General features: G+C 45.1%; 1 protein-coding gene across 1 annotated transcript in view; it reads right to left on the bottom strand.

Moving 5' to 3' along the window:
- Rtkn2 (rhotekin 2) overlaps positions 1-24,568 on the bottom strand; it is a 70,758-nt gene that overhangs the window by 34,501 nt on the left and 11,689 nt on the right. The window contains exons 3-6 of the mRNA XM_021174955.2: positions 17,930-17,988; positions 13,604-13,657; positions 12,246-12,363; positions 8,791-8,985 (exon numbers count right to left, since the gene is read on the bottom strand). Coding sequence (XP_021030614.1) covers positions 8,791-8,985; positions 12,246-12,363; positions 13,604-13,657; positions 17,930-17,988 — 426 coding nt within the window. The remainder of the gene's footprint in view (positions 1-8,790; positions 8,986-12,245; positions 12,364-13,603; positions 13,658-17,929; positions 17,989-24,568) is intronic.

Here is a 24,568-nt window from a genome sequence, read left to right as displayed (position 1 = left end):
GCCCTTGCTCCAGCCCATTCTCTTGGTTTTTAATTGTGTAATCCTTACTGACCAGAATAACTTTCAACACACAGTGTTTCCAGTTAATGTTTATGAATGTCTCATATTCTGTATAAGTTATCCTCTGCTAGCACTGTCTGTTCCATGTGGGCTACCCTCAACTAGCACTGTCTGTTCCATGTGGGCTACCCTCTGCTAGCACTGCCTGTTCTATGTGGGCTACCCTCAACTAGCACTGTCTGTTCCATGTGGGCTACCCTCTGCTAGCACTGCCTGTTCCACGTGGACTACCCTCAACTAGTACTGCCTGTTCCATGTGGGCTAACCTCAACAAGCCCTGACACATACCGTGCATGTTTCCACAGAGCCCTTTGCAGTCAAGCTTTTATTTTCTCCTAACATCTATGTGTACCCCCATTCCCTGCAAAACTGAGGAACTGCTGGAGAGGACTGGAGAATGAACCAAAGTACCTGAGGCGCTCCACAGCACAAGGAACGTCGGAACGGCACCCAGAACTGCCTGTCAACACGTCGCCAGCTGTGTGATAACAAGGGATAATATAGGAGCACCCTCCCCAGATGTTCATTTGGTTTCTGGAACTACATTTTGGAGAACTATCAAGTGTTTTAAGTGGATAAAAGCAATATCGTTCTTCCCTTATGAAAGAAAATGAAACAGACTTCCTATCTGCCACTGGATGCAGAATCTGTTATCTTTTGAAGAAAGATGACTCACAGTGAGCTAGAGTTGTCTGCCTGTGTCACCGAGGCTACAGTAAGCAATGGAGGGTGGAGTAGTGCTCTCTTTCAAGGAAAAAAAATCGAAAAAAATATACAATTATAATAGGTACGAGATGCTAGGTAAGGCCCAGAAGGAGGATTAAGGTGGAAAAAGGCTATTACAGATGAGCAGAGAAGAGGAAGCCCCTTGTACACAAGTCATATTTGTGTGGAGACCTGAGCAGAGAAGGGATAACTCAGTCACAAAAACCACGGGAGCTCAGGCCCAGTGGCTCAGCTGCCCATGCAGTGATTGGTTGGAATGTAGAGAGTGAGAAGGGTGGTGATGCTGGATGCTCAACTGGCCAGCAGGGGGCAGACTCACAGTGATGCTGGATATCCAACTGGCCAGCAGGGGGCGGACTCATGGCGATGCTTGATGTCCAACTGGCCTGCAGTGGGATAGACTCTCAGTAATACTGGATGTCCAACTGGGCCACCAGGGAGCAGAAGCTACGCACAGCACTAACTCGTGGGACAAATATACCGGATCTTTCTCTGAGTGATACTTGAAGTGAGCACGGTGGGTTGGTGGGTTTAGGGTAGAGGCAGCTGCTAAGGTCTGAATTCTACCAGAATGAACCGGTCCCTGTGGCTGTTGTTTGGGGGGAGTGTCTAAAGTGCAAACAGAAATATCAACTAGGGCAGATGCAGGCCTGGGGCAGTGCGGAAGGAGGTGACATATTAACACCTTCTCAAAGCTGACTCAGTGTGAACGCAGCTTCGGAAGAACACCCAGGCTTTCGTGCAAGCAACTAGAAAAATGGAATCACTAACTGATTCCAGGGGGGGGGTGGAGATGGGTGGCGAAGGAGGATTAGATACGGGCTCTAGTTTGGATCAATTCCATTTAATTGCCCATTATTGGGCAGGAAGGTAGGTGTTGAGCCAGAAGACAATGAATATCTAAATTTGAGAGCTTCAGGTACAGAGGTGAAATTTAATGAGAATTAGAAAGCCAAGTGTGGTGTTAAATAGGATTGGCCCATGGGAAATGGCTGTTTGGAGGTGTGGCCTTATTGCAAAAGGTGTGGCCTTATTAGAGGAAGTGCATCACTGTGAAGGTAGGGCTTTGAGGTCATACACACACACACACACACACACACACACACACACACACACAATCAAGTCTGGCCAGTGGAATGAGACTCCCCTCATGGCTGCCTGCAGAAGACATTCCTTGATCTGCCTGCAGATAAAGATGTAGAGCTCTGGGCTCCTCCAGTACTATGTCTGCCTGCATGCTACCATGCTTCCAGCGAGGATGATAATGGACTGAACCTCTAAACCTGTAAGCCAGCCCCAAGTGAATGTTTCCCTTTATAAGACTTGCCTTGGACACAGTGTCTATTCACAGCAATGAAAGCCTAAGAGCTTGTAAATGCTGGTGAGCAATTATGACAATTTAGAGTAAGTTGGAAAGCAGTGAGCAGAGGAGGCAGGCGAGGAACAGTAACTAAGGGAGAGGGGGGAAAAAAAAAACCAAGAAAGTACTGTCCAAGAAGACAAGTCAAAGAGCTACTGCACGGAGAGTGACCAGCTGGGTTTATCTAGAAGGAGGACACCAATGAGCCAAACACCAGGTGTGGCAGAATGTGGCTGCCTGGCTGGTCAAACAGGACTTCTGTGGGCTGCGAATCGGGAGGCAGGAGGAAGGACAACTAAAGCGATCCAAGAGAGCAGAGAAAGGTGAGACAAGCCTATGGATACCATTTCCTGAGATTGAGAACTATGGAGGCCCTTCATCGGGCTGATGTACTTAGGAGATGGGAGAGTAGAAGAGAAGCCGATGGCCCTGGGAAGTAGGAAGTGAGTAGGACTCCATCTCAATCACCGAGAAGACAGGTCCAGTGGGATCTAGTCCTGAAGCCGATGAGCCCTAGACACACAGAGGGGAGTCAAGTGGACTGGGGGACTCGACCGAAGGCCAGCATGTGCAGTCCCTGACAATCAAGAATGTCTACCATACCCGAAGCACAAGGATCGACAGTGAGAGGGGGAATGGAGAGACCTTGGGGGTTGGGGAAAAAAGAAAATCACACCTAATTCTTTAGGAGGCAAAATCAAAGGCCACAGAAGCTAAAGAGATGCCTGGTTGTGACAGGAGCTGCCACAGTGGTCATTATCCGTCTCAAAGAAAGGACCGGTTACTTTTTTTCTTAAACCTTCAACAGGCGTTGAAGTGATAAAAAAACAAAAACAAATAAAAAAAAAAAACAACCACAAAGCATTAAACCAAGCCTGGTACTCACCTGTCTTAGGGTTTTACTGCTGTTAACAGACACCATGACCAAGGTAACTCTTATAATAAAAACAACATTTAATTGGGGCTGGCTTACAGGTTCAGAAGTTCAGTCCACTATCATCAAGGTTCTGGGAACATGGGAGCATCCGGGCAGGCATGGTGCAAGAGAAGGAGCTGAGAGTTCTACATCTTCATCTGAAGGCTGCTGGTGGAAGACTGACTTCCATGCTGCTAGGATGAGGGTCTTAAGGACCCTCCCACAATGACACACCCACTTCAACAAGGCCACACCCACTCCAACAAGGCCACACCTACTATAATAAGGCCACACCTCCTAATAGTGCCACTCCCTGGGCCCAGCATATACAAGCCATCCCATCACTGCAAAGGCAGGAGCGGGACTCTGAAGGGAGGAGAAAGATCTAAAGATCATCGATGGATGTGGTCAGTGGTGGTGAGACTTTGGGAACAACGGAAAGGTAGAAGGTCGAAGGGCGTGGGAAGACTCGGATGCTATAGACCAGGCCAAAGTCCGAGGAGCTCAACAGAGCAGACAAGTTGTCTCCGTGTACATGAACTACAGGAGAGAAAACATCCAAGATAGGCAGGAAGAAAGAAAGCAAACAAAACAAAACCCAAAAATAAACAGATATGCCACGGGTTTATTTCTAGCAGACACACAATACTTTATATATAAGAAATTGTAGTGCCGGGCTTGGTGGCACATGCCTTTAATCCCAGCACTCGGGAGGCAGAGGCAGGCAGATTTTTGAGTTTGAGGCCAGCCGGGTCTACAAAGTGAGTTCCAGGACAGCCAGGGCTATACAGAGAAACCCTGCCTCGAAAAACAAACAAACAAACAAAAAAACAACAAAAAAAAATTGTACTGTCTTCCATATTTCTTATATATTTTTCTTAATATATAATATTATGATAATATGTATTTCTTATATTCTTGTAGGAGATACAGTATAATTTATTCTTACCGACCACCATACCACTTGAGATCAGTCATCCCAACCCAGCTAAAGATAAATAGTGTTCTTGCTGTGCACAGAAAAAAGCTATGGGGAACCCGTGCATCTGTGCTTACTTGGAGCACTGGAGAAAAGGTATGTTATTTATGTGTCCAATTAGGTAAAAATGATGCGAAGACCGAATTACAGGTTTTAAGGTTTTTTTTTTTCGGCTTTGTGTTAGGTTGCTTCTCCATCGCTGTAATGAACGCCATGACAGAATGCAACTTAGAGAGGAAAGGGTTTACGTCATCCTATGGCTTATCATCAGTGAAAGGAAGTCAAGGTAGGAACAGGGAGGCAGGAACTGAGGGAGGGGCTTTGGAAGAAAGGCTACTTACTGGCTTAATCCAGATGGCTTGCTCAGCCTTCCTTCCTTATATAGCCCAGCACTACTTTCCAAGGGGATGGCCCCACCTACAGTGGGCTGGGCTGAGCCCTCCCAAAATTAATATTAATGAGGAAAACACCTCCACAGACTTGCCTACAGGCCAATCTGATGAAGGTGATTTCTTCAGTTGACCCTAGTTTGTGTCAAGATATATCTATATCTATATCTATATCTATATCTATATCTATATCTCCATATCAGCACAGGCTTTAAAACATGATCATGCCCAAGAAAGCATCTCCCCCAACTACTAAAAGGTAAAAACACAGGTCATTAATCTCCGAGTCTTAGGAATGGCACGTCTAAAAATAACAGTATGAAAACGAAAGGCACTAATAATCCCTTCTAAAAACCGGGTATGCTAGAATACAGCAAGCCGATGATATGGCCAAGGAAGATAACTGGTTAAATACCAAGAAACTTCAGAGGAGATCTGGGGGGTGCAGCCGGCCGTAGTAGAAACATACACACATCACAGGGAGGAGCTGAAACCGGGGGAGGAAGCACTCTCTGCTCAGAAGCAAAGCAGCATGCCCCGCCCCCAACCACTGAAACTGGATGGGACCAACACAACAACCCCTTACCCAGCGCTCCCGCATCCCAGCTTTGTGGCTCTAGGTTCTAGTCCTGAAATTCATGCCGCTTTCCTAGTGACCTGGTTGGTGTGGTTATGCAGTGGTGGCTGGCAGAGAACCGTGACCACTTGCTTTCCTTTCAGGTACTCTTTGAGAGGCAGCATTTCTCTGGTCTAGGTGAGCAGCGGGGCAGGGACTTCCGGCCACCTTTGCAAAGGAAGAGCATGAAGTTCAGAGAATTCAACTTGACTTGCTGGTGGCTAGAGAGAGTGCGCCTGTCTCATTAACGACTAGCTTAAAATTAAGGGGGCTCTTTTCAAGGAAAACAAACAGTGGAGTATAACCACTTTTCGCAAGAATCCTGACTGACTAGCGACCTCTGAAATCTCAGGAACCCCAGGACTTCCCTGCGGCAGGGTCCTTTCCAAGGCTCGTTGTACCTGGGAGCTGAGTGACCTCTTAGTTAAATTTAGAAACAACATTAGCTTCCCCACCCTTAAACCTCTTCACGGTTCAAACCACAGGCACTTCACTTACTGGAGATGTGTTAGATTGTTTTATACCTTCATTCTAACTTAAGATGTAGCACGGGATATTCTCGGGCCATTCATTTTTATTTTATGGATACATGTTTTGCCTGCAGGACCCTCAGAGGCCAGAAGGGGACCTCAGGTGCCCTGGTACTGTGGTCACCAGTGCTCTTAACTAACTCAGCTGGCTCTTCACAGAGTAGCTTGTTTTGTTTTGCTTTTAAATTTAGTTTGTCTTCTAGTCAACTAAAATATCACAAATGATACTACAGGTTTTTAAAGTATGTTTTAACAATGAAGAACACTGCCCTAGTCACAATACAAAAGCAGTTAATTCGCTGGTTGGGGGAAAACTGGCGAGATGTAGCTGAAGAGATTTCGGTAAGCCGACATTCCACAGATAAGGGGAGGAAGTGAGTCAGGCCAGGGAACGTCCTAAAAAATTGCCAAAAATGTTCACTGTCTTCTTGAAGCCCAACAATACCATTTTATGATGGTATTTGAAGTTGCTTCATTTTTAGCCCGTGACTAATTGCATGGGCATCTTCCAAACCAACAGTGATCTCACTTGAGAAGCATTCTGGTCAGGATCAACAGCTTGTCTCTAAAACGTTACACTCGTTCCTTTACCAACTTCCCAAAAGTTTAATCAGCTACATTTTTTTCTATCAAGTAGGCTGACTGCTATAATATTGGGGTGGGGTGGGGATCAAGGGGTATGGAAAATAAAGACTACTTAGATGGGAGTGAGAGGAAAAATGCATTCTTGTCAAGAAAAGAAAAATAGCTATATTTGGCCAGATACCATCTCCTAGTTACATACTATTTTATAGGCACTCATTTTGGTTAAAGGCTAAATAAGACCTGCAGTTGAAGTCTCAACATTGAACTTGATCTGTATCTTAAAAAGCAAAAATTATTCTCTTACGCTCTCTGAATACCAGTGCTATGCACAAGCCCCTACCAAGTGAACGTTTAGAGGGGCTGCGGGCTGTGCGTGAGCCAGCACACTCTACATTCAGACCTGAAGGACAGGACTGGGTAAAATCCACTGTATTATCACATCTTTTGACAGACTTTCATGGTATAAAATAATGAAAGGTTCCTGAAACACACCTATAAAACAAAACAAAATAACTTAGCATTTGAATTCATGGGCAAATAACAGAGGCCAATTATAAACTGAAGATTCAAGACTGGGATGCTTGTTCCGGAGAGCAATAATGGAACACTCAATGAGAGGCTCCCAAGAAAACCACTGGGCTTTGAAGATAAATGCAGGCCAAAGGATCTAGCCTCATCTACGTCATCATCTATGGGTCTAGCCTCATCTACGTCATCATCTATGGGTCTAGCCTCATCTACCTTGTGCTGGCTTATCCAGAAATGCAGGGCAACGGAACGGAGCACCTTTCCGGCACCTCCCCTTCCCAAGGCTCAGGGATCAGTGTAGGATACAGAAAAAAGGGTCTAAGTAGCCAGAGGCAGTGGATCACTGCATGGATACCGTGTGTTCTGGACAGGGCAAGGCAGCCACTCACATGAACTCGCAGCAGCTATGACAGCATGCACAGGACCTGTGGACGCCCAAGCTGGACCACATCCCAGTGTGGTGTGAGGGAAGTTGGACACAGTCTCACCCCTTGCTGTGGAGCCACTGGCTACTGTTAGCTGCCAGCTAAAGAAACAGACAGCAGCATTCTTTAAGACTGCAGACTCTGGTTAATCAACCAGGAACCACACATCAAGAATATTTTGGGCAGCACACATTGGTCTGGAAGGCTTTGTGGGGGAGTGGGGGTTGGGGTGTGAGGTTGGGTGGGTAAGAGGTGGGGGATGCACCTGGGGACAGCTGGGGAAGAGGATGAATTAGAATCCAAACACCTTGCACCAAACTCTCCGAGAAGTTATTAAAAAGAAGACACGCAGGGCAAATCTAGGGAGCATCAGATTCATGTCTCCAATGAAACACGGGATTATGAGCAATGGCTGCTAAAAGAGTCAAATAAAGGACAGGTAGCAGGCTTTATGATGGACGACGCGTCAGGCTAGAAACACGTGAGCTCAGAAGTGAGACAGGAAGCCCGAACGACACAGAGTGAAAATACACCGGGTTGAGAACCTGAATCCCACCCTCAGCTCCATTACAAGGGAACGGCAATTACAGGAGCCAGGGAAATGTTTTCAAAGCAGCACAGAGATACAATCAGCTAGATTACACATACAGGCGCCCTGCAAAACCTGGCTTCCTCAATAAATAAGGCCAAGGGAAAACAGTGGATAGAACAGGCTAGAACAAGCCCCAAAGGCTCACTCACATGTCATATTACCGACCTAATTTGAACAGTCATACCTCAGGACTATACAGTCTGAAACATGCAGGCTACCAGGTCACATAGGACTTTTTTTTTTTTTTTTTTAATTTGTTAAATGCAATAATGATACTATATTGGTGTGTTAAAAACATTAAAACAAAAAGCATGACTCACATATAGAAATCCACTTAGGGAGTCAGGTTGCAGACACTTGATATATTCAGGCCGCTTTTGAGAAAAACATTTCATCTTTCTGGTTAGACATTGTAATGCTATTCCTGGTTGTCAACTTGACTATATCTGGAATGAACTACGATCCAGAATTGGAAGGCTCTCCTGTGGGCCTCATCTGGAGTCTGGGAGACACCAGTTTCTGATCTGGATCTCAGCATGGAGATCTTGAGGCACCGTGGCTATGAATCCCAGAAGATTAAGACAGGGAGATCTCTGAGTTCAAGGTCATCTGGAACAAAGCAAGTCCCAGATCCAGGCATGGTGCCACACACCTTTAATCTGGGCCACACCTGCTGAAGACATACATTAGGACATTGGAAGAAGAAAGATTCGCTCTCTCTTCTTCACCTGCTTGCATTGTGGGACTGAGCAACTGCTAGATCCTTGGACTTCCATTCACAGCTGCTGCTGATCACTGTTGGGGTAACTGTACATCATCAACCAATTCCCTTACTATATAGAGACTACCCATAAGTTCTGTGACTCTAGAGAACCCTGACTAATACCGGTGTGGAATCCCAAGCAACGCAAAAGCAGTTCACCTGACTTCCATCCTTCAAAGAAGGGGCCAAGCGCATCTCAGCTGGGTAAAGGCCACACAACCGGGCTCCCCTCTGTTGCAGGATGTTTTTTCAGTTAAATTACAAACAAGCATCGAAAGACAATGCTCTGAAATACCACCCACGCTATATTAGAGAGCTTACGCCACGGAACCAGCGAGCAAGCACGCTTCTGGGCTCTCTTCCTGGAGCGCTGCGCTGATTTTCCTTCCCGTGGCTTTGCTGATGGATGTCTTCAGCTTCTTAGCCAGCTTCCTCGGGGTGTTGGTTAGGGAGGATTCCTCTGCGCTGCAGCTGTAGACTTCTATCTTTATCTGGAAGTCCGGTCCTGCCTCGTTGCTGAAACCGAGAGCAGCGACAAGGCTGGGAGTCTAATTCAGCAGAGAGCAAAACTAAAACCCCTTGGGTGTCTTCCCAATATTTAAAATCAGCGTTTAAACCGTAAGCAATGGGACACCATGCCCACGTATGTTTACTTTCTAAATGGCCCAAGAGGGTCACTGTGACTTTTAGAACTTTTAGCTTCTAAACCAGTCTTGGGGACTTGGGGAATGACTTTATTTATTGACTGATTGATTGATTGATTGATTTAGTAAAATACTTGGCAAGCAAGCATGTGCACCTGAGTCCATTCCCCAGAATTCATTTTTTAAAAAAGCCAGGCACAGAAGCAGGGACCTGTAACCCCACGGCTGGGGAGGTGAAGGCAGACAGGTCCTTGGTGGTTGTTGGCCAGGTAGTGCAGTCTGATCAGTGAGCGCTAGGCTAGCGAGAGACTGTCTTTAAAAGCACAGTAGACCAGGCCCAAGGTCGTCCTCCGGCCTCCAGATGCACGTGCACAGGCGAACACTTCTTCGTACACATACAAGAATACTCAGCACTCGAAAGAACGTGCGTGAGCACATGCATACACAACACACACAAACAGGGGAGGGCTTTGCTTCAACTGAGCCAATGTATGCAGGCAAAGTGCTCAAAAAATATAAAGAATAAAACACCCTGATAATGCTGCTGCGCCTTTGCAGCCCTTCGATGCCACCATTTTTAAGTGTTTATATCATATGTATAATTTCTTGAAAATGACTATCTTTCCTGAATGGAATCTATGAGACCCCAAATTCCCATTTGTCTTCATATCCAGTCAACCTACTGCCTCACCTTGGCCAACAGCTATCAACAGTCCACTGTCTGGTTATAGAGAGGGAAAGGACCCCAAAACCAACATAAAGGGGTATACTTGAAAGTCCGGGTTCCCAGAGGGCAGGGCAGGCCCTGTCTTCACAAAGCACTGTTCGTACAAGTAGAAGGGACCCGATAGGGCTTTACTCAAACCCATTCAGAAATTCTCTCACTTGCATAGGGTGGATAGGTGCTTGCTTATCAAGCAGAAGGACCTTAGTCTGGGTCTTCCAAAGCCATAAATGGGATGCGGTGCATGTGTCTGTGAGACCCACGGGCCAGCTTGCCTGGTTATTCCTGATTCATACTAGGTAGAATGCAAGGGTCTACACTGGAGGTTTTCCTCTGACAGCAACACTGGCTCCGTTTCACAAGTGCCCTCGAAGTCGCACACACAAACATGCACACAAAGAAAACAGATAGATAGATAGATAGATAGCTAGATAGATAGATAGAAAGAAAGAAAGAAAGAAAGAAAGAAAGAAAGAAAGAAAGAAAGAAGCCCTGCAGTCTGGGGAGCACAAAGACTGGCTTTACTCTTTAGTCTTTCCTGGTACAATAAACTCCCATTAGCATAGAAAGCCACTGTGTTGTTACTAAAGTGCAAAACCGAACACCAAGTGGTGGCACACGCCTTTAATCCTGGCACTTGAGAAACAGAGACAAGTGGATCTCTGTGAGTTCGAGGCCAGCCTGGTCTACAGAGCCAGAGAAACCCCATCTCAAAACAAAAACAAAAACACAAAAACACCAACAAACCACACAACCAAACAGCAGCAAAACTAAGGGGCAAACACTCTTAGAACCGCATTCATCCGCAGATGCCACCTCAAGACAGAAGGTAGGCCTCAGCCCTGGGGCTTTAAAATTCAAATAGCCAATCTACAGTTTGGATACATCCAAAGACGTTGACTTGCAGCTATTTTTATAGTTTCTTACTTGGCAACGTCTAAACATACAGTATTCCTGGTAATGAGCAACAAATGTCAATATTTAGAGGAAAACCAGAGATTCATAAATATTGAAGACTTATTAAAAACAAGCGTCGTAACAAAGAGCACATTTTTTTTTTTAACATTTAGAACATTTGTCAGCAGCTATTTTTAGGCCAATTTAAAATATTTATACCCCCAAAATGCCAATAAATCATATGTTGTCTTCCAAGTCATTTGTATTGTTCTTCCAGTGGGGGGATGGGGGGAGGGAGGCCCCTCACCCCCACCCCACAGGAACTTTTGCCTCTGTGGCAAAACATGAACACTGGTGGACTGATGTGAAGACAAGAGGCGATTAGTGAGTGGGATAATTTGGGCGGGGGGGGGGGAGTCCTTAGCAGCATTGGAAATAGAAGTAAAGAGAAAGAGATAATGAAGGAGACACACTTTAGCCTAAAGTGTACAAGAACTTGAGGCTAATCCCGAGGCAGGAGAGAACTAAATTCCACTGGCTTGAGTACAACTTGTAAAAAGGCTTGCGTTACTGCTAACAGCCCAGGGTAACTCGATGTTACATCTTACACAGTTACTCCACGACGCTGGCTGCAGGAGCCACGGAACGCTGTCGGCCACGGTCCTGTCAGTGTGACGTGACCCCTCTGAAATCTAAAGTGCCACTGGCCGCGGCCAAGGGTGTGCTGGTGATTGCCCGTGGGCAGCTGGGGCAGCTACGACCACTTGATCTAGAAATGGCATCTCAAGGTCCTCCTGAGAGACAAACCCCACAGGGAGATAGGCCAACAAAGACTTTGAGAGAGAGGCCAGGGGCCAGGGGAAAAAAAAAAAACAAAACCTCATGTTCGTTAAAAATGATGTCCATGGTTACCCAAGGAAGCTGTTTTTGACTCTCTGTAGGATGGCCATAATAAAATGAGCCTGCCCATAAAAGAGCCCTTAAGAGGTCAAGCTGTTCTACACTGTTTGAGTACATGAGAGAAGCCCGCTATAAGAGAATGAGCACCCCAAAATCCACCGTAAGAAGCACTTAAGAGAATGGTTCATAAGAAAGCTGTCCCACCTCATTAGTTTTTGTACTGAATTTCCTGTGAAGGAAAAGAAAGTCAGCTTTATGCCCAAATTTGCTGTATTACATCAAGCATCAAACGAAATTCTATCATCCTCAGAGCTTGGGTAGGGACAGAAATATAAATATTTATAAGAAGTTTAGCAGAGCCATTGAGTCAACTGTCTGCTTGCTAGTATTAATTATAAGATTTCTATTTTATTCTGAATCCAAAAAAGGGGGTAACTTTTAAACATTTTTAAAGCTGCGGTGCTTTGAAAAGAAGCCAAGGCCCACCAGGATGTAGGCCATCAGAATTTAAAAGACAGTAATTAGGCTTTCTTCACTGATAAGAAAAAAAAAAAAAAAGAGGCAGAACTTTAGATTTTTTTTTTTACCCTCTGAGGATTAAGGATACTTACAATATGGTGACATTTTCGAAACATATATCTGTGACTGTCTGGTCCACAATCATCATGTCCGTGTCAAACACCTGAGCTCCCATCCTGAATAAGCAAAAGATGGCGAAGCGCTGTGTGCCTAGAGGAGAGACAGCAGACAGCAGCAGGAGCCGTCACAAGCAGAACAATCATACCTGTGTGAGTGAGACACTCGGAGGTCACTCACTCCCTCACCCCACTCAAGCCCAACCTCAAACCAAGGAACACCAGAAATAAACACCGGCCCCCTTGGCGGTGTCCCAAAGAGATCCCTGCAGCCAAATCTGATCACTTAGCAAACTTTATGCCTCTCGGTCAATTTAGTGCCACACATGTAAATGACTCCATTTGATGTCCAAGTTTTGATGTCCAAGAAAAGATGAGGTGTATCAACAGCCACCAAATGTCACCCACCAAACTATAAATAAGGGGAAAAAAAGGACGTGAAAACCCCAACACCCAAACGGCAGGCATGGATACAAACAACAGTGGCCAGACCCTCCAATCTGGTGACGTTCTTAAAAATGGCAGGTGATTAAAGGGCTAACTCCTCATTACTGAGAAAAACGCAGCTCTTTAGGAAAGTTTACTCTCTGCAGTAATCTTGAAGATTGACTCAAATCCCACATGCATTCCTTGTGAAGTGAATTGTACGTCTTAATTGAAAAACAAACACTAACCTGATTTAAATTCTTCATGTAAAACTAATTATGCCCGATACCATTTGGCTTTTGGAATATGGACAAAGTCACCAAGGTAAAAGAGGCAGATCAAGGGGCTGCTGGGTCACCCGGCTTTGCCTTGAACAGCTAGGGCACATCTGAGGTTAATGTCGGTGATCCAAGAGATACATGGACTTGTGAAGACCGTGTGTAGCCAATGAAACAGAGGAGGAGGAGGAGACGGAGGAGGGGGAGGAGGAGGAGAAAATCACAGCAATCTAAAAATCTTTCATTACACCCTCTTAAACAATCTAGCAAAGCCAAACTCAGACCTCCTGGGTCATAATAAGCGAAAAAAAGAAATTTCACGTCTACTGACTCACCTCATGCCTCTTTGGGGTGTAGGGGCTCTACCTTTCTTCCCATCTCTCCACCCTAAGCCCCCACACAAGTTCCCATCGCTGATGTCTCCCCTCATCGGTATGCATATCTTAGTCTGAATCAGGGAACGGATGCTCGGTCCCCCAAATCAGAAATCGATAGTTTGTTGACAGGATGCTTCTAGCCAAATGGCACCAATATGTCTCCGAACCAAAGAGTTCTGACCTCAGAAATCACAGATGTGTGTCCTAACCACTCAAGGAAACATTTCCAAATACAAATTAAAGCTATACGTACATTCTTTATTACTGAAGTGATCGGAGTCTTTCCACATTAATGGTATTCGGATATCTATAAAGAAGGCAAAAAAAAAAAATTTAAAAAAAAAGGAAGAAAAGAAAAAGAAACAATTATTTTGATAATTTTTGTTTTACCCACAATGTGAACCTCTGAGCTCCATGACAGACTGGGCCCACCAAAACCAAAACGAAATATACACAGCAATTTCCTAATTATTGTTTATAGATGATTTTTAAAAATATTTATTTTTCTGCAGATGGGTGTTTCTCCTGCATGCATGTCTCTGCACCACTTGCAGGACCAATGCCTATGAAGGCCAGAAGAGGGCGCTGTATCCAATGGCTTTGAGATACAGGTGGTTCTGAGCCATATGTAGGTGCTGGGAACCCAACCCAGGTCCTGTGGAAGTCGGTACACACTCTCAGCCACTGAGCCACCTCTCCAGCTCTGGCGGTGTGTGTGTGTGTGTTAGAAGTTATTAAATATGTGTGAAATTTGTGAGTATCTGAAGTGAGAATACATTCTTCTAAATTTTATCTTAGCTTTATGTCCATGCCCTTTCCTTCCCCCCCAGCTTCACGCTAACTTCCTTATTAGCCGTGCGCTTCTGAGGCCATCCATGCTTGTTCCTGGGCCAAACACTTCATGTATGGAACTGACTCAGTTATCAACGGACACCTTCTGACGCCGGCTGTGCTGGGGTGTTGTCTTTTGGAGGCAAGTGACTGTCACTGGTTCTCTTTATAAGAATGTTTTCAACTTTGGTCAAAATTCCCTCTCAAATGTTTTAATATGCAAAACAACTTCGGAATGTATTATATATATATGTATATTCATATATACACACACACATATATACATACATACTCTCACACACACATATATGTAGAGAGAGAGAGAAAGAGAGAGAGAGAGAGACTTCGTGTCTCTCTGTGTGCAGAGATCAGAGGCGACTTGTGGAAGTCATGGGCCTCAGGAGAACTGAGGTCATGAGGGTTGGTAGCAAGCACCTTTATCTGTTGAGCGCCCTCACTGGCCCAGGGAACTAATAACTTTTTAATATTTCATCTTCACATAACAGATTTACTCTTAACATTTGCTCTAACTCTGGCTTTCTGTTTGTTTGAGGGCTAGAAGTCAGGCCCAGGGGCGGGGAAGAACCCTCCCACGGAGCTTCGCCTCCTGCTCCTGCTTTTGCATTTTAATTAAGGTAATTTCTTATATATTTAATGCTTTTGGGGGGGGTGGCGCTGCTGCTTTACTGTAAGTGACACTTTTTCCACTGTCATCCCTAGCAAGTCATTGCTGGTTTGAAGAAAAACTACCGCCTTTTATTTATTTCTCCTAAATCCGGTCGCATTCTATTGAATGCTTTAATTCCAGCGTCTCAGTCCCTTCCCTGAGGTCATCTCCATCTGCCATTCGTTAGCCTCAAAAGTATCCAATCTGCCTGTTCGATTTTTTCAATAGCTTTGTTTTCCAGCCATTATGTTAGCTACAATTCCAAACCAGTGCTAATTTATGTTGACCATAATAAGACCCCGGTATTTTACCCTTGATTTTAATACAGATGTCTTCATTGTGTTTGAATTATAACCCGGCTCATGGCCTGTCCAAACTCACTTCTTGCTTGACCACAGTGGCCGCCTCCTACCTCCTTTCATTCCACAGTGGCCAATGCGTCTCACTCGCAGCTGTCCTGGCTGTGGTGGCGAAGCTCTAACTGTTCACACTCTCATGGGAGGACACTGACCCAGGCCTCCCCACAGCTTGGGTTCGATCCTGCTCTTCCCCATACCTCGCCTCGACTCCATGTAAGGGAATCTTTCTCGTCTGTGTCCCTGTTGGCTGTGCAGTCTTCAGCCAGCAAAGGCTCCGACTTCGAATGACAGAAATACCTTCTAGATTCTGGCAGATGATCGGCTGGGTTTCAGCTTACAGTGGTCCACCTTTGTCTTTTTTTTTTTTTTTTTAATGTCTCTGCTGGCATTTTAGGGCAAACTAAGACAGCCTCAACAGCATTGTAGCTGGCCTGATGTGTACTAGGGACTGAACTGGGGCGATGGCTCGGAGGTCATCTTGCTGCACAGCCACAGTTTGGATTGCAAAACCCATGTGCATGTCCGGTGGTTGTGGCCGACACCTCAGGGGGTCCCCAAAGAAAGTTGGCTCTAGAGACTTAAGCATCACCAGGGACCTGTGGGTGTGACTGACAGGCCCTGCATCAAAATGAGTAGTGTGGACGTCAGGACTGGGGATGCCACAACCTCGGGAAGCCAAGCATATGCACATGCACTTACACACATCCACACACATGCAAACACGCACATGCACATATGAAAAGAAAGAAAGAAGAAAAAATCCACAAAAAACTGAAACCGCTGACCATTTGTGGGTACCCAGTTTGGTCTAGTCACTGAACTGGGAGGTGAAAACACACACCAGCCGCCCCGCATCACCTGGTGCAGGAAGGCTGGGATGAACCTGTTATTTGTATAGTTAGGAAGTTCTGGTCAGTGGAAACCTCAAAACCCAGGTCTGTCCTGTTTATAGCACAATCTTAGAAACATTCTGAAACTGGGCTGCAAAAATGTCCAGTCAGCTGAAATCATGCTAATGATGCTAATGACACGGTGTCCCATCTCCCGGGGGGGGGGGGGGTTCATGCCTTCATTAGGTTTCAAATTGTCTTGGGGAGGAAAAAAAAAAAAAAGCTAACCTGGGCTTCTGTACAAAGGTATCTGAGATCACAGAAAGTCATCCTTGACCTTAAATCTTTTTGTTTTAGACTCTCCTAAATGTGGTCGCAGTAAACAAGCACTCTCCACAGGACAACAGATAATGTTAGTCACAGAACTCACTGACCAGGTCACCTACCCCATTTGCCTACAGAGTGGAACCTTATTAGAAGCAAGGGGAAAGGGCAATATTTTAGTGGTGGTGGGAAATCTCTGAAGTTCTCCAACATTTAATCTATGCATGTTAGAATGTATTTAGACACAGTAGAGAAGAGTCTGCAAACGTCCTCTGTTCCACAGCTAAAGGGCCCAAGCAAAGCAGTGAGCTTCATGTCAGCCACAAGTACAAGAACGAGACCAGGTCACAGGACACGCTGAGGGCACGTCAGCCACAAGTGGAAGGCTGACCGTGAATGCGAATAACCACAAAACAGGCAAAAGGATTTTATGAAGTTCATATAATTTTTTGAGGTGCTCTCCCTGCCCCCCGACAGACACACACACACACACACACACTGAGGGCAATTTCTCCAATTTTGCCAGTGAGGTCAAATAAAACTCAGTACCATGGCTGTGAGCGATGGAGAGAGAGAATAGTCCCTTAGCAGGTCAGGTGACACAATAGCAGGCGCTCTACCTCGCTCTGGCCAGTGGGATACACCAGCTATTACTGGGGGGGTCAGCTCAGGCCACAAGGCTGTTTGCAGGGTGTAGCGATGAGATATCTGCAAGCCAGCCATGCTAATCGTGTGGCATCTCCATGCCACTTCTTCCGGGGGTGCGGATGGGGTGGGGGGCTGCCGTTTTGGAGAAATGAGACAGCCTAAGCGCCATCTAGTGGCAAGGGGTTGGTACGGAAGGGGTGGGGGTCTGCCATTTTGGAGAAACTGAGACCGACAACCTAAGCGCCATCTAGTGGCAAGGTGCCTGCTCGCTCTGCTGACAGGAAATGCCACTCCAGCAGAGGCAATGATGGGAGGGAATGGAGGAAATGAAACAATTGCACAACCCAATCAGGTGTCTCAATCAAGGCCTCTGTTGACAAGAGAAGGGGAAAAAAAAATCTGCCTAAATCACGTGGCTTGTGTAATGGAAGACAGAGCCAGGAAAAGAATTGGGCAGAATGGAAAACTTGGTGGGGCAGTTTGCATTTTACCGGCTGCAAGTGGCCAGTCATCTACCTGATATTCACTGAGCAACCATGAGGAGCCCAGCCCAGTGACTGTGGCCAAACATGAGCCAAACCACCATGGAACATGCAGCTTGAACCACCTTTCCAAACGGAAATGACAGAGAGAGAACCCTTGTGGGCTTGCAGCCCAGCTCTCCGGCGCTCAACAGCAAGCAAGTGACTTGAAAACACCTTCCACACACCCGAGTGCCTGAAGAGAAGACAAACCCACACAATGTGTGTAGCATGTGACAGAGTTTCCCCCAAAAATGAAGTTCCACGCAATTGTAAAACATAATGGTTAAATAGTTAGACTAAACATTGGATTGCTGGAAATACAGAATGCACAAGGCCAGCAATAATAGTCAGTCTATAAACATATTCAGGGACCCGCAGTGACACACTGCAGCATACCTGACAGGGCGATCTTTCCTCTGCAGGATTCTCGTTCTTTACTTTCAAAACTCGAATCCCTGCCGAGAGAAAAACACATCACGTCTTTCGAAAACAGCTGAGCTTTAAAATAAAGAGGTAGCTATGAATACTAACGACCAATGTTAAGGACTTGTCTCCAAGGATGTTCAGTCGGCAGCAAGCTAGCTTTCAGGGAGATACAGAGACACCCTCTTTTTTGAGTGTACACAAACTGGTACACTTCCTAATAACGTGTTCTGGTTACACTCTGATGTCCAAGGTATCACAAAAGTTGTACTTCGGGCTCATTAGCAACGCTGGCTTGAAAGAGTCTGGTGTTACCCAGCCAACCTGTGGGCTGCTCTTCCTATGGCTGAAACATACCCACCCTCAAAAGCACCTTATGCATGCAGGTGGGCATGACATCTCATTTCTTGTAAGCTCCAAAGAATGAACATACAATACATTAAGATGAGGGAATAGAATGTGGGCAGGGGGAACAGAAAAACATTTTCAAGAAAATTCTAAGACGGAAGCCAACACCAACCCTCCATTCATACTGCATAAAACAAAGTGAGACACCATTTATGCCAGAAGATCACACAAGGCTAGCCTATGCTCCCTAGGGAGATCCTATCTCACAAACACAGCCAGGGAAGGCAAGCTGGGTCAGTGGGTACTTGTGGTCTAGCCTGGGGATCTGTGTTTGATCTCTAGGGCCCACATAATACAAAGGAAGAACAGATTCCTGCTAAGTTATTAAGTAAAGATATTCTCAAACTATAATCGAAATCTAATTGATCAAAAAATTTGAAGAAGTAAGTCTGCTTTTTAAAAAAATGGAAAAAAAATCAGACCTCGAATTTCTGGAACTTTAGTTATTTTCAATCCCAATACTTTAAAAATATATTATTTTTAGGTGCAAAAACTGCTGAATACAGTCATCTTATTAAGTTAGGGATATACTTGATTGTAACCTGAGGATAGAGCAAAGCTATGAAACAGTGTATCTTATGCAAGCCAACCCAGTTTACCGTACTGTGTAAGACTCATAGATGCTAGACTTTTTTTCCAGAGCTGAGGACTGAATCCAGGGCCTGTTGTTCTATTGTAACTGAGTAAACTCTCTAACCCTTAAAAGACAAACATAACAAAATAAGGAAATTACCTGTAGGTACACAAAATGACCAACAGAGGGCGCCAGCCTGCCACTCTCTTACTCGAAGGTCTGTATGAAAATGTTCTGAGTAAACACAGATTGGCCTGTTTTATATTGTTCCATATGGGGATTTTTAAACAGCCATTTCTGTGCCAAAATTAGTGCACTGTAACAATAAATAGCATAATGGCAACAATATTTTACTTTGTTCTTAATGAAATAGCAAGAGGATTCTGAATGGTATTCTGTAATTTGAAAGCAGATTATAAACCCCTCCACCTTTTATGCAAATAGGTGAAAACTAAATCTCAAAAATCCATAGTGTATAATTTAAAATCACCCTAAGACTATGATAGTAATAGCTTCATGATATCCTAGATTACATCCCACGTGTGATATAGTCAGCCCCCCTCACAGACACCAAACCATCTACCATTTAGGAAATAAATTCAGCAACGGCTTTAAATACACGTTTCGTTATAGAACTACTACAAGTACAGGATTTTTACTTCCCTGCTAGGCTCTTTCTTATTTTAACTGAGAGTCCGTAAGTGATAAAGCGATAAAGTAGCAGGCTGGAGTGTGAAGACGGCAGTCACATCCAACTTACAAAGTTATCTCGGCACTGTTAGAAACTCACAATTATGCTGAATGACACACATAATTAAATCCTATAAGTGACTCTAATTATTATTACTATTATTATTATTATTATTATTACAAAGCCAAATAAAATATTTCAGACCTAAGAGTGGAGAAGAGATGGGCTGGCTGGGATGGGGCGGTGGGGGGCTGACAGAGGGCAGTGCTGATATGCAAGTTCCTGAGTGTGGAGGAGGATGCTATGAGTGAGAAAGCGCCCCACCCAGTACCTCGCCTCCTGGCCACGGGGTTTCTGGGACTGCGGCAGAGAGGGCGGGAAGCACGCATGCGTGGAATGGAGCATGTAGCACACCTAGACTCAAGCTTTGGGCTTCACTCATCAATTACAGCTTCCCTTATTAGTGAGTTGCTGTTCTTCCGACTGCATCCACAGGAGGAAAAGGGGCATATCTAGTTAGCTCACGCAGCTGCCGAATAAAGTAACAATTCTAACGCGCCTGTGGACTTCTCTAAGATGTCGAACACAGGCACCATGTTGTGAGCATTGATGTTTTGGCTCCAGGGATGAGCATAGGTTTAGATAGAAATTAACACTTCCTAATGTGATCAGGGTCTAACTCCCGGTTCCTGTGATACCTCATCTAAAACTTTCTCTACACATCCCACCAAAGCCTTCATTCATATCAACAAGAAAAGCAAGGCCTCCTGTAGCCTGCTCCAGCACCACAGCCAGAAAACAGAGAGGCCGCCCAAAGTGCCACTAATCTTTGGAAGGCGGGGAAGCCAGTTCCTGGAGACCTCACCCCATAGAGTGAGGCGACCATTAGCTAATGTTAAACTAGCCAAGGAGAGAAGACAGTATGCACAAAGCTTGGGGAAGGCCACAGCACTAGATCGGGGGTAGGGGAAGGTGGGAGTTGAAGACCACTTAGGTTCAATAATTGTTAATTATTAGAGGACAGAGGTACTCCGTGGGAGAAGTTTCACATGAAAATAAAAAGAAGTCAGTTGTCCTTAAGAACCCCAAGAAATAGAGTCATATCCAAGAACCAGAAAAAACAACCAACCAATGTCCCAAAAAAGCATCATTATTAAAGGTTGTATGGTCCACTGCTTTAAAAACAAAAACACTATCCTATAAGAAACCAAGGACTCTCTTCCAGCAATGGCCCACTTACACCGCCACATCTTAGTCCAGGAAAATGTCACTAAATCACGATGAACAATACTAAACTCCAAAAAAAGAGACCCTCATATCCATACGAAGCCACTCTGGAGTAGAGAATCAGCTGAGAAAACATTCTGGCAGCCACACCTTCATAAACGAGAAAATAACAAGACTTGAACGCAATACTCCAGCACGATGCGTGTGCTGTGAAACAGGCCCTTGCACGTGACTGCACGGATCTAAAATGCAAACCTCCAGACGGAAGGATGAACCATAGGCAGATGCCCAGTGAGAAGGAAGGATGAGGACCGGAGCTAGGAGGGGTAACTCGGTTCTGAAATCAACATTAAAAGGCAAACTGGGGATGCAGCTGGCGAGAAGAGAAAGTATCAAACGAACATGCCGGACCGAGGGTCAAGAGATCAGACAGGACAGTAACAGAAGACCAGCCAGGGTCTGTGTATGTGGCAAAAGCTCTTAGATAAAAATAATAATAACAATTAGATTAAAAATTTAGATAACATTTTCAGTTCTTTTTCTAAACTGAAAATTTTCTACAAGTAAAAGAAACAGGTCTTAGCCGGCTGTGAACCCAGTGAGCTATAGCAATGTCTAGCGTAGGAATATAAACTCACAGGGTCCAAGTGCCTTGGGTGTTAATGGGGATAAAGGTTATGGGGGTCACCAACTACCTTCCACTCCATTTAATGCCTGCTCCCCAAGAGGAGAGGCATGCCTGGCACCGTAAGTCTGCTCATGAACCCACTATTCAAAAGCTCATGGTTGCCAGCAGCGAGACTACCTCTATTCTGCTAAATGGATAGATAGTGTCAAATGGCCCCTGAATTCTCATCCCTCAGTGCCCTCTCAAAGCTTATGGGAGAAGTTCCTTTTTCTTGGCAGTGGATAGTGGTGCTTAATGTAGGAAAATCCCAAGTCCAAGTGTGAACGGTTCAATCTGACAGAGGTAGGGAATGTACCTACCGTGGGCAAGGCCACAGGTTCAATTCCGTAGGACTCTAAATTCGACTTCCAGCTACAGTGAGAAACAGAGAATATGGAGAAGGCTGGAGGACAACTTAAGGAAACTACCAAACTGGCGTAGACCGTAGAATATTTAAAGGACTTTAAATGTCTAGACTCTTCAAAGCAATAATGACAACGGAATTTTAGAAAAGGTTCATTGTAAGAAGCCAAAGGGACATAACCAGACACACTACATGAAACTCTATTGATCAAATTCTAGTGTTTTAAAAAAAAAACTACAGCTGACTAGGGGTGAAGCACCCCTTTAATCCTAGCATTAGGGAGACAAAGGCAAGCAGATCTCTGTGAGTTCTAAGCTGGCCTGGTCTACAGAGAGAAAGGTAGCCAGGGCTACACAGAGAAACCTTGTCTCAAAAAAAACCAAATATACAAACAAAATAACAATTCAAAACTATGAGAGATTTGTGAGCAACTAGATAAGGAGTGGATATAGAAAATTACGAAATTAGTAACATTTTGCATGTACTCCTATATTGACTACACAGAAGAACATTCTTAGAGACAGATGACTGCCAAGCCACTAAGATGCACCTGTCCTGTTTGTAACTCATGTTCACATGGCTCAATGGAACAATGTGTGTTCATATGGACAGAGAGAAGGCCATGGATAAGCTCACATGCCAAGAGATTAGCGGCCGACTAAGTGAGCACACACAGATGTTTATCTATGAAAGAGTTCATGATAAACAAGTGTATTTTTTAAAAAGGCAGCAGGGACGCTGTGAGCAATAGTAGGTAGTGAAAACCTCTGAACGTGAGAGAGAGAGAGAGAGAGAGAGAGAGAGAGAGAGAGAGAGAGAAACAAGGAGAAGCAGCAGCTAACCGCTCTTGAAGTGAGTCTTAAAATTTCCACTGTAACTCAGAAGGGGAACAGGGCAAATAGCTTCCTCCTCCTGTAACTGTGGAGTGACTAGTTTCTGCCGTCAGTTCTTCCGAGCATGGCATAAAGGCCCAACTTGTCCAGCAGACAGGCGTTAAGCTGATGTGCACAGGCGGAGGTGTCCTGGAGCCCTGGCTTTTAAAGGCTCTAACGAAGTGAGATTACCAGGTTTTCATCAGATGGCAGTTCATGAGACAGAACCCTTGAAGTGAAGACCTAGGAGTAAGCCCCTGAGAAACTCATCCACTGGCTCTCATCCCCTCCTGTAAATGTAACTTCTATTCTCCTGAAGTACTGTCCTCTTCAAGACTTACTGCCTCCATCTGCTAACCGAAGCCTAGTCCTGGAAGCTTCTAGCATCCGTACAATCTTATCTAGGCCTAGAATGTTTTCGGCCTCTGAGTCTTACTGCTGCATTAGCTCAGCCTTTCGAGCTTTCTGAGCTCTGGCTGGTCGGTCAGCTGTTCTGGCTGAAAAGCCTCTCCAAGCTGACTGATTCAATCTGGCTTCTCTCGGCTTCTCCTGAATTGCTCTGCTTGGCCTCAAACTAACTCGAGCAACCTGTTCTGTTCTTCTGGCTCCTTCTCACTCTCTGGCTTGTTTTGTCTTCACCTGTGTCTAGTATGTTCTCTCTCACCAACCTGTCTCTGTACAACGGCCCAGGTAAAATCTTCTCTCTTGTCTACATGGCTCTTCTTTTTTTTTTTTTTTTTTTTTTTTTTTTTTTTTTTCGAGGCAGGGTTTCTCTGTGTAGCCTTGGCTGTCCTGGAACTCACGCTGTAGACCAGGCTGGCCTCGAACTCAGAAATCCGCCTACATCTGCCTCCCGATCTACACGGCTCTTCTAAGTAGCTTCCGTTTCTTCTCTGTTCTCCTGAGAGTTGGGCATATCCCATTCTGTCAAATCTTTCTCTGATTCATCACTTCATCTGCCTTTCAAACATGGGTGTTTCCTTCTACAAACTAAGTTTATCTTCATTGTTTGGGATTAAAGGTGTGTACTAAGGGTGTGTCTGTATCCCAGCCAGAGTAGGATTAAAGGAGTGTGCCAAGGCTAAACTACATCACAAGAAACAGGTTTTTCCTGTAAACACGCTCTCAGGGTTCACAGTGTGATTGAATATGCTGTAACACCCTCCTTTCTCTAATCATTTCAGGGGCTAGGGAGATGGCTCAGTGGAGAGCAAGTGCTATTCTTGCAGAGAACTGGAGCCATGTTCCCAGCACCTGCCACCGGGGTGAGGAGGCTCACAACAGCCTGTAGTTTCAGTTCTAGGAGGTCTGGTACCCCTTTTGTGGTTGCCAAGGACACCCATACACAAACCTATACATTATTAAAAATAAAGTACATCTTTTTAGAAAGTGATTTCGTGCATGGTGGCACATGCCTATAATCTCAGCACCAGGGAGGCAAGAGGCAAATGGGATGCCATGAGTTCAGGGCCAGCCTGGTCTACACAGCAGGATGTAGGCTAGTCAGGTTTACACCCAGAGCTCCTCTCTTTAAAATCAAACACAAGAGGAACTCTTTCATTACCTACTAGATCACTGCTGCTTCTGTGCCTCCCTGTTCTTCACCATTGGTCTTAAAAAATCCCCTGCTTCTATACAATCTCCCCAAACACTGGTTTACTATGACTTCTTTTGGTTGAACATAAAATGGTACAAGGGGGTATTTTAAAAAGATATACATTGCCGGGCGTGGTGGAGCACGCCTTTAGTCCCAGCACTCGGGAGGCAGAGGCAGGCGGATTTCTGAGTTCGAGGCCAGCCTGGTCTACA

This window comes from Mus caroli, chromosome 10 (assembly GCF_900094665.2).
Source record: "Mus caroli chromosome 10, CAROLI_EIJ_v1.1, whole genome shotgun sequence".
Classification (NCBI taxonomy): Eukaryota; Metazoa; Chordata; class Mammalia; order Rodentia; family Muridae; genus Mus; species Mus caroli.
This window is presented reverse-complemented; position numbering and strand designations above follow the sequence as displayed.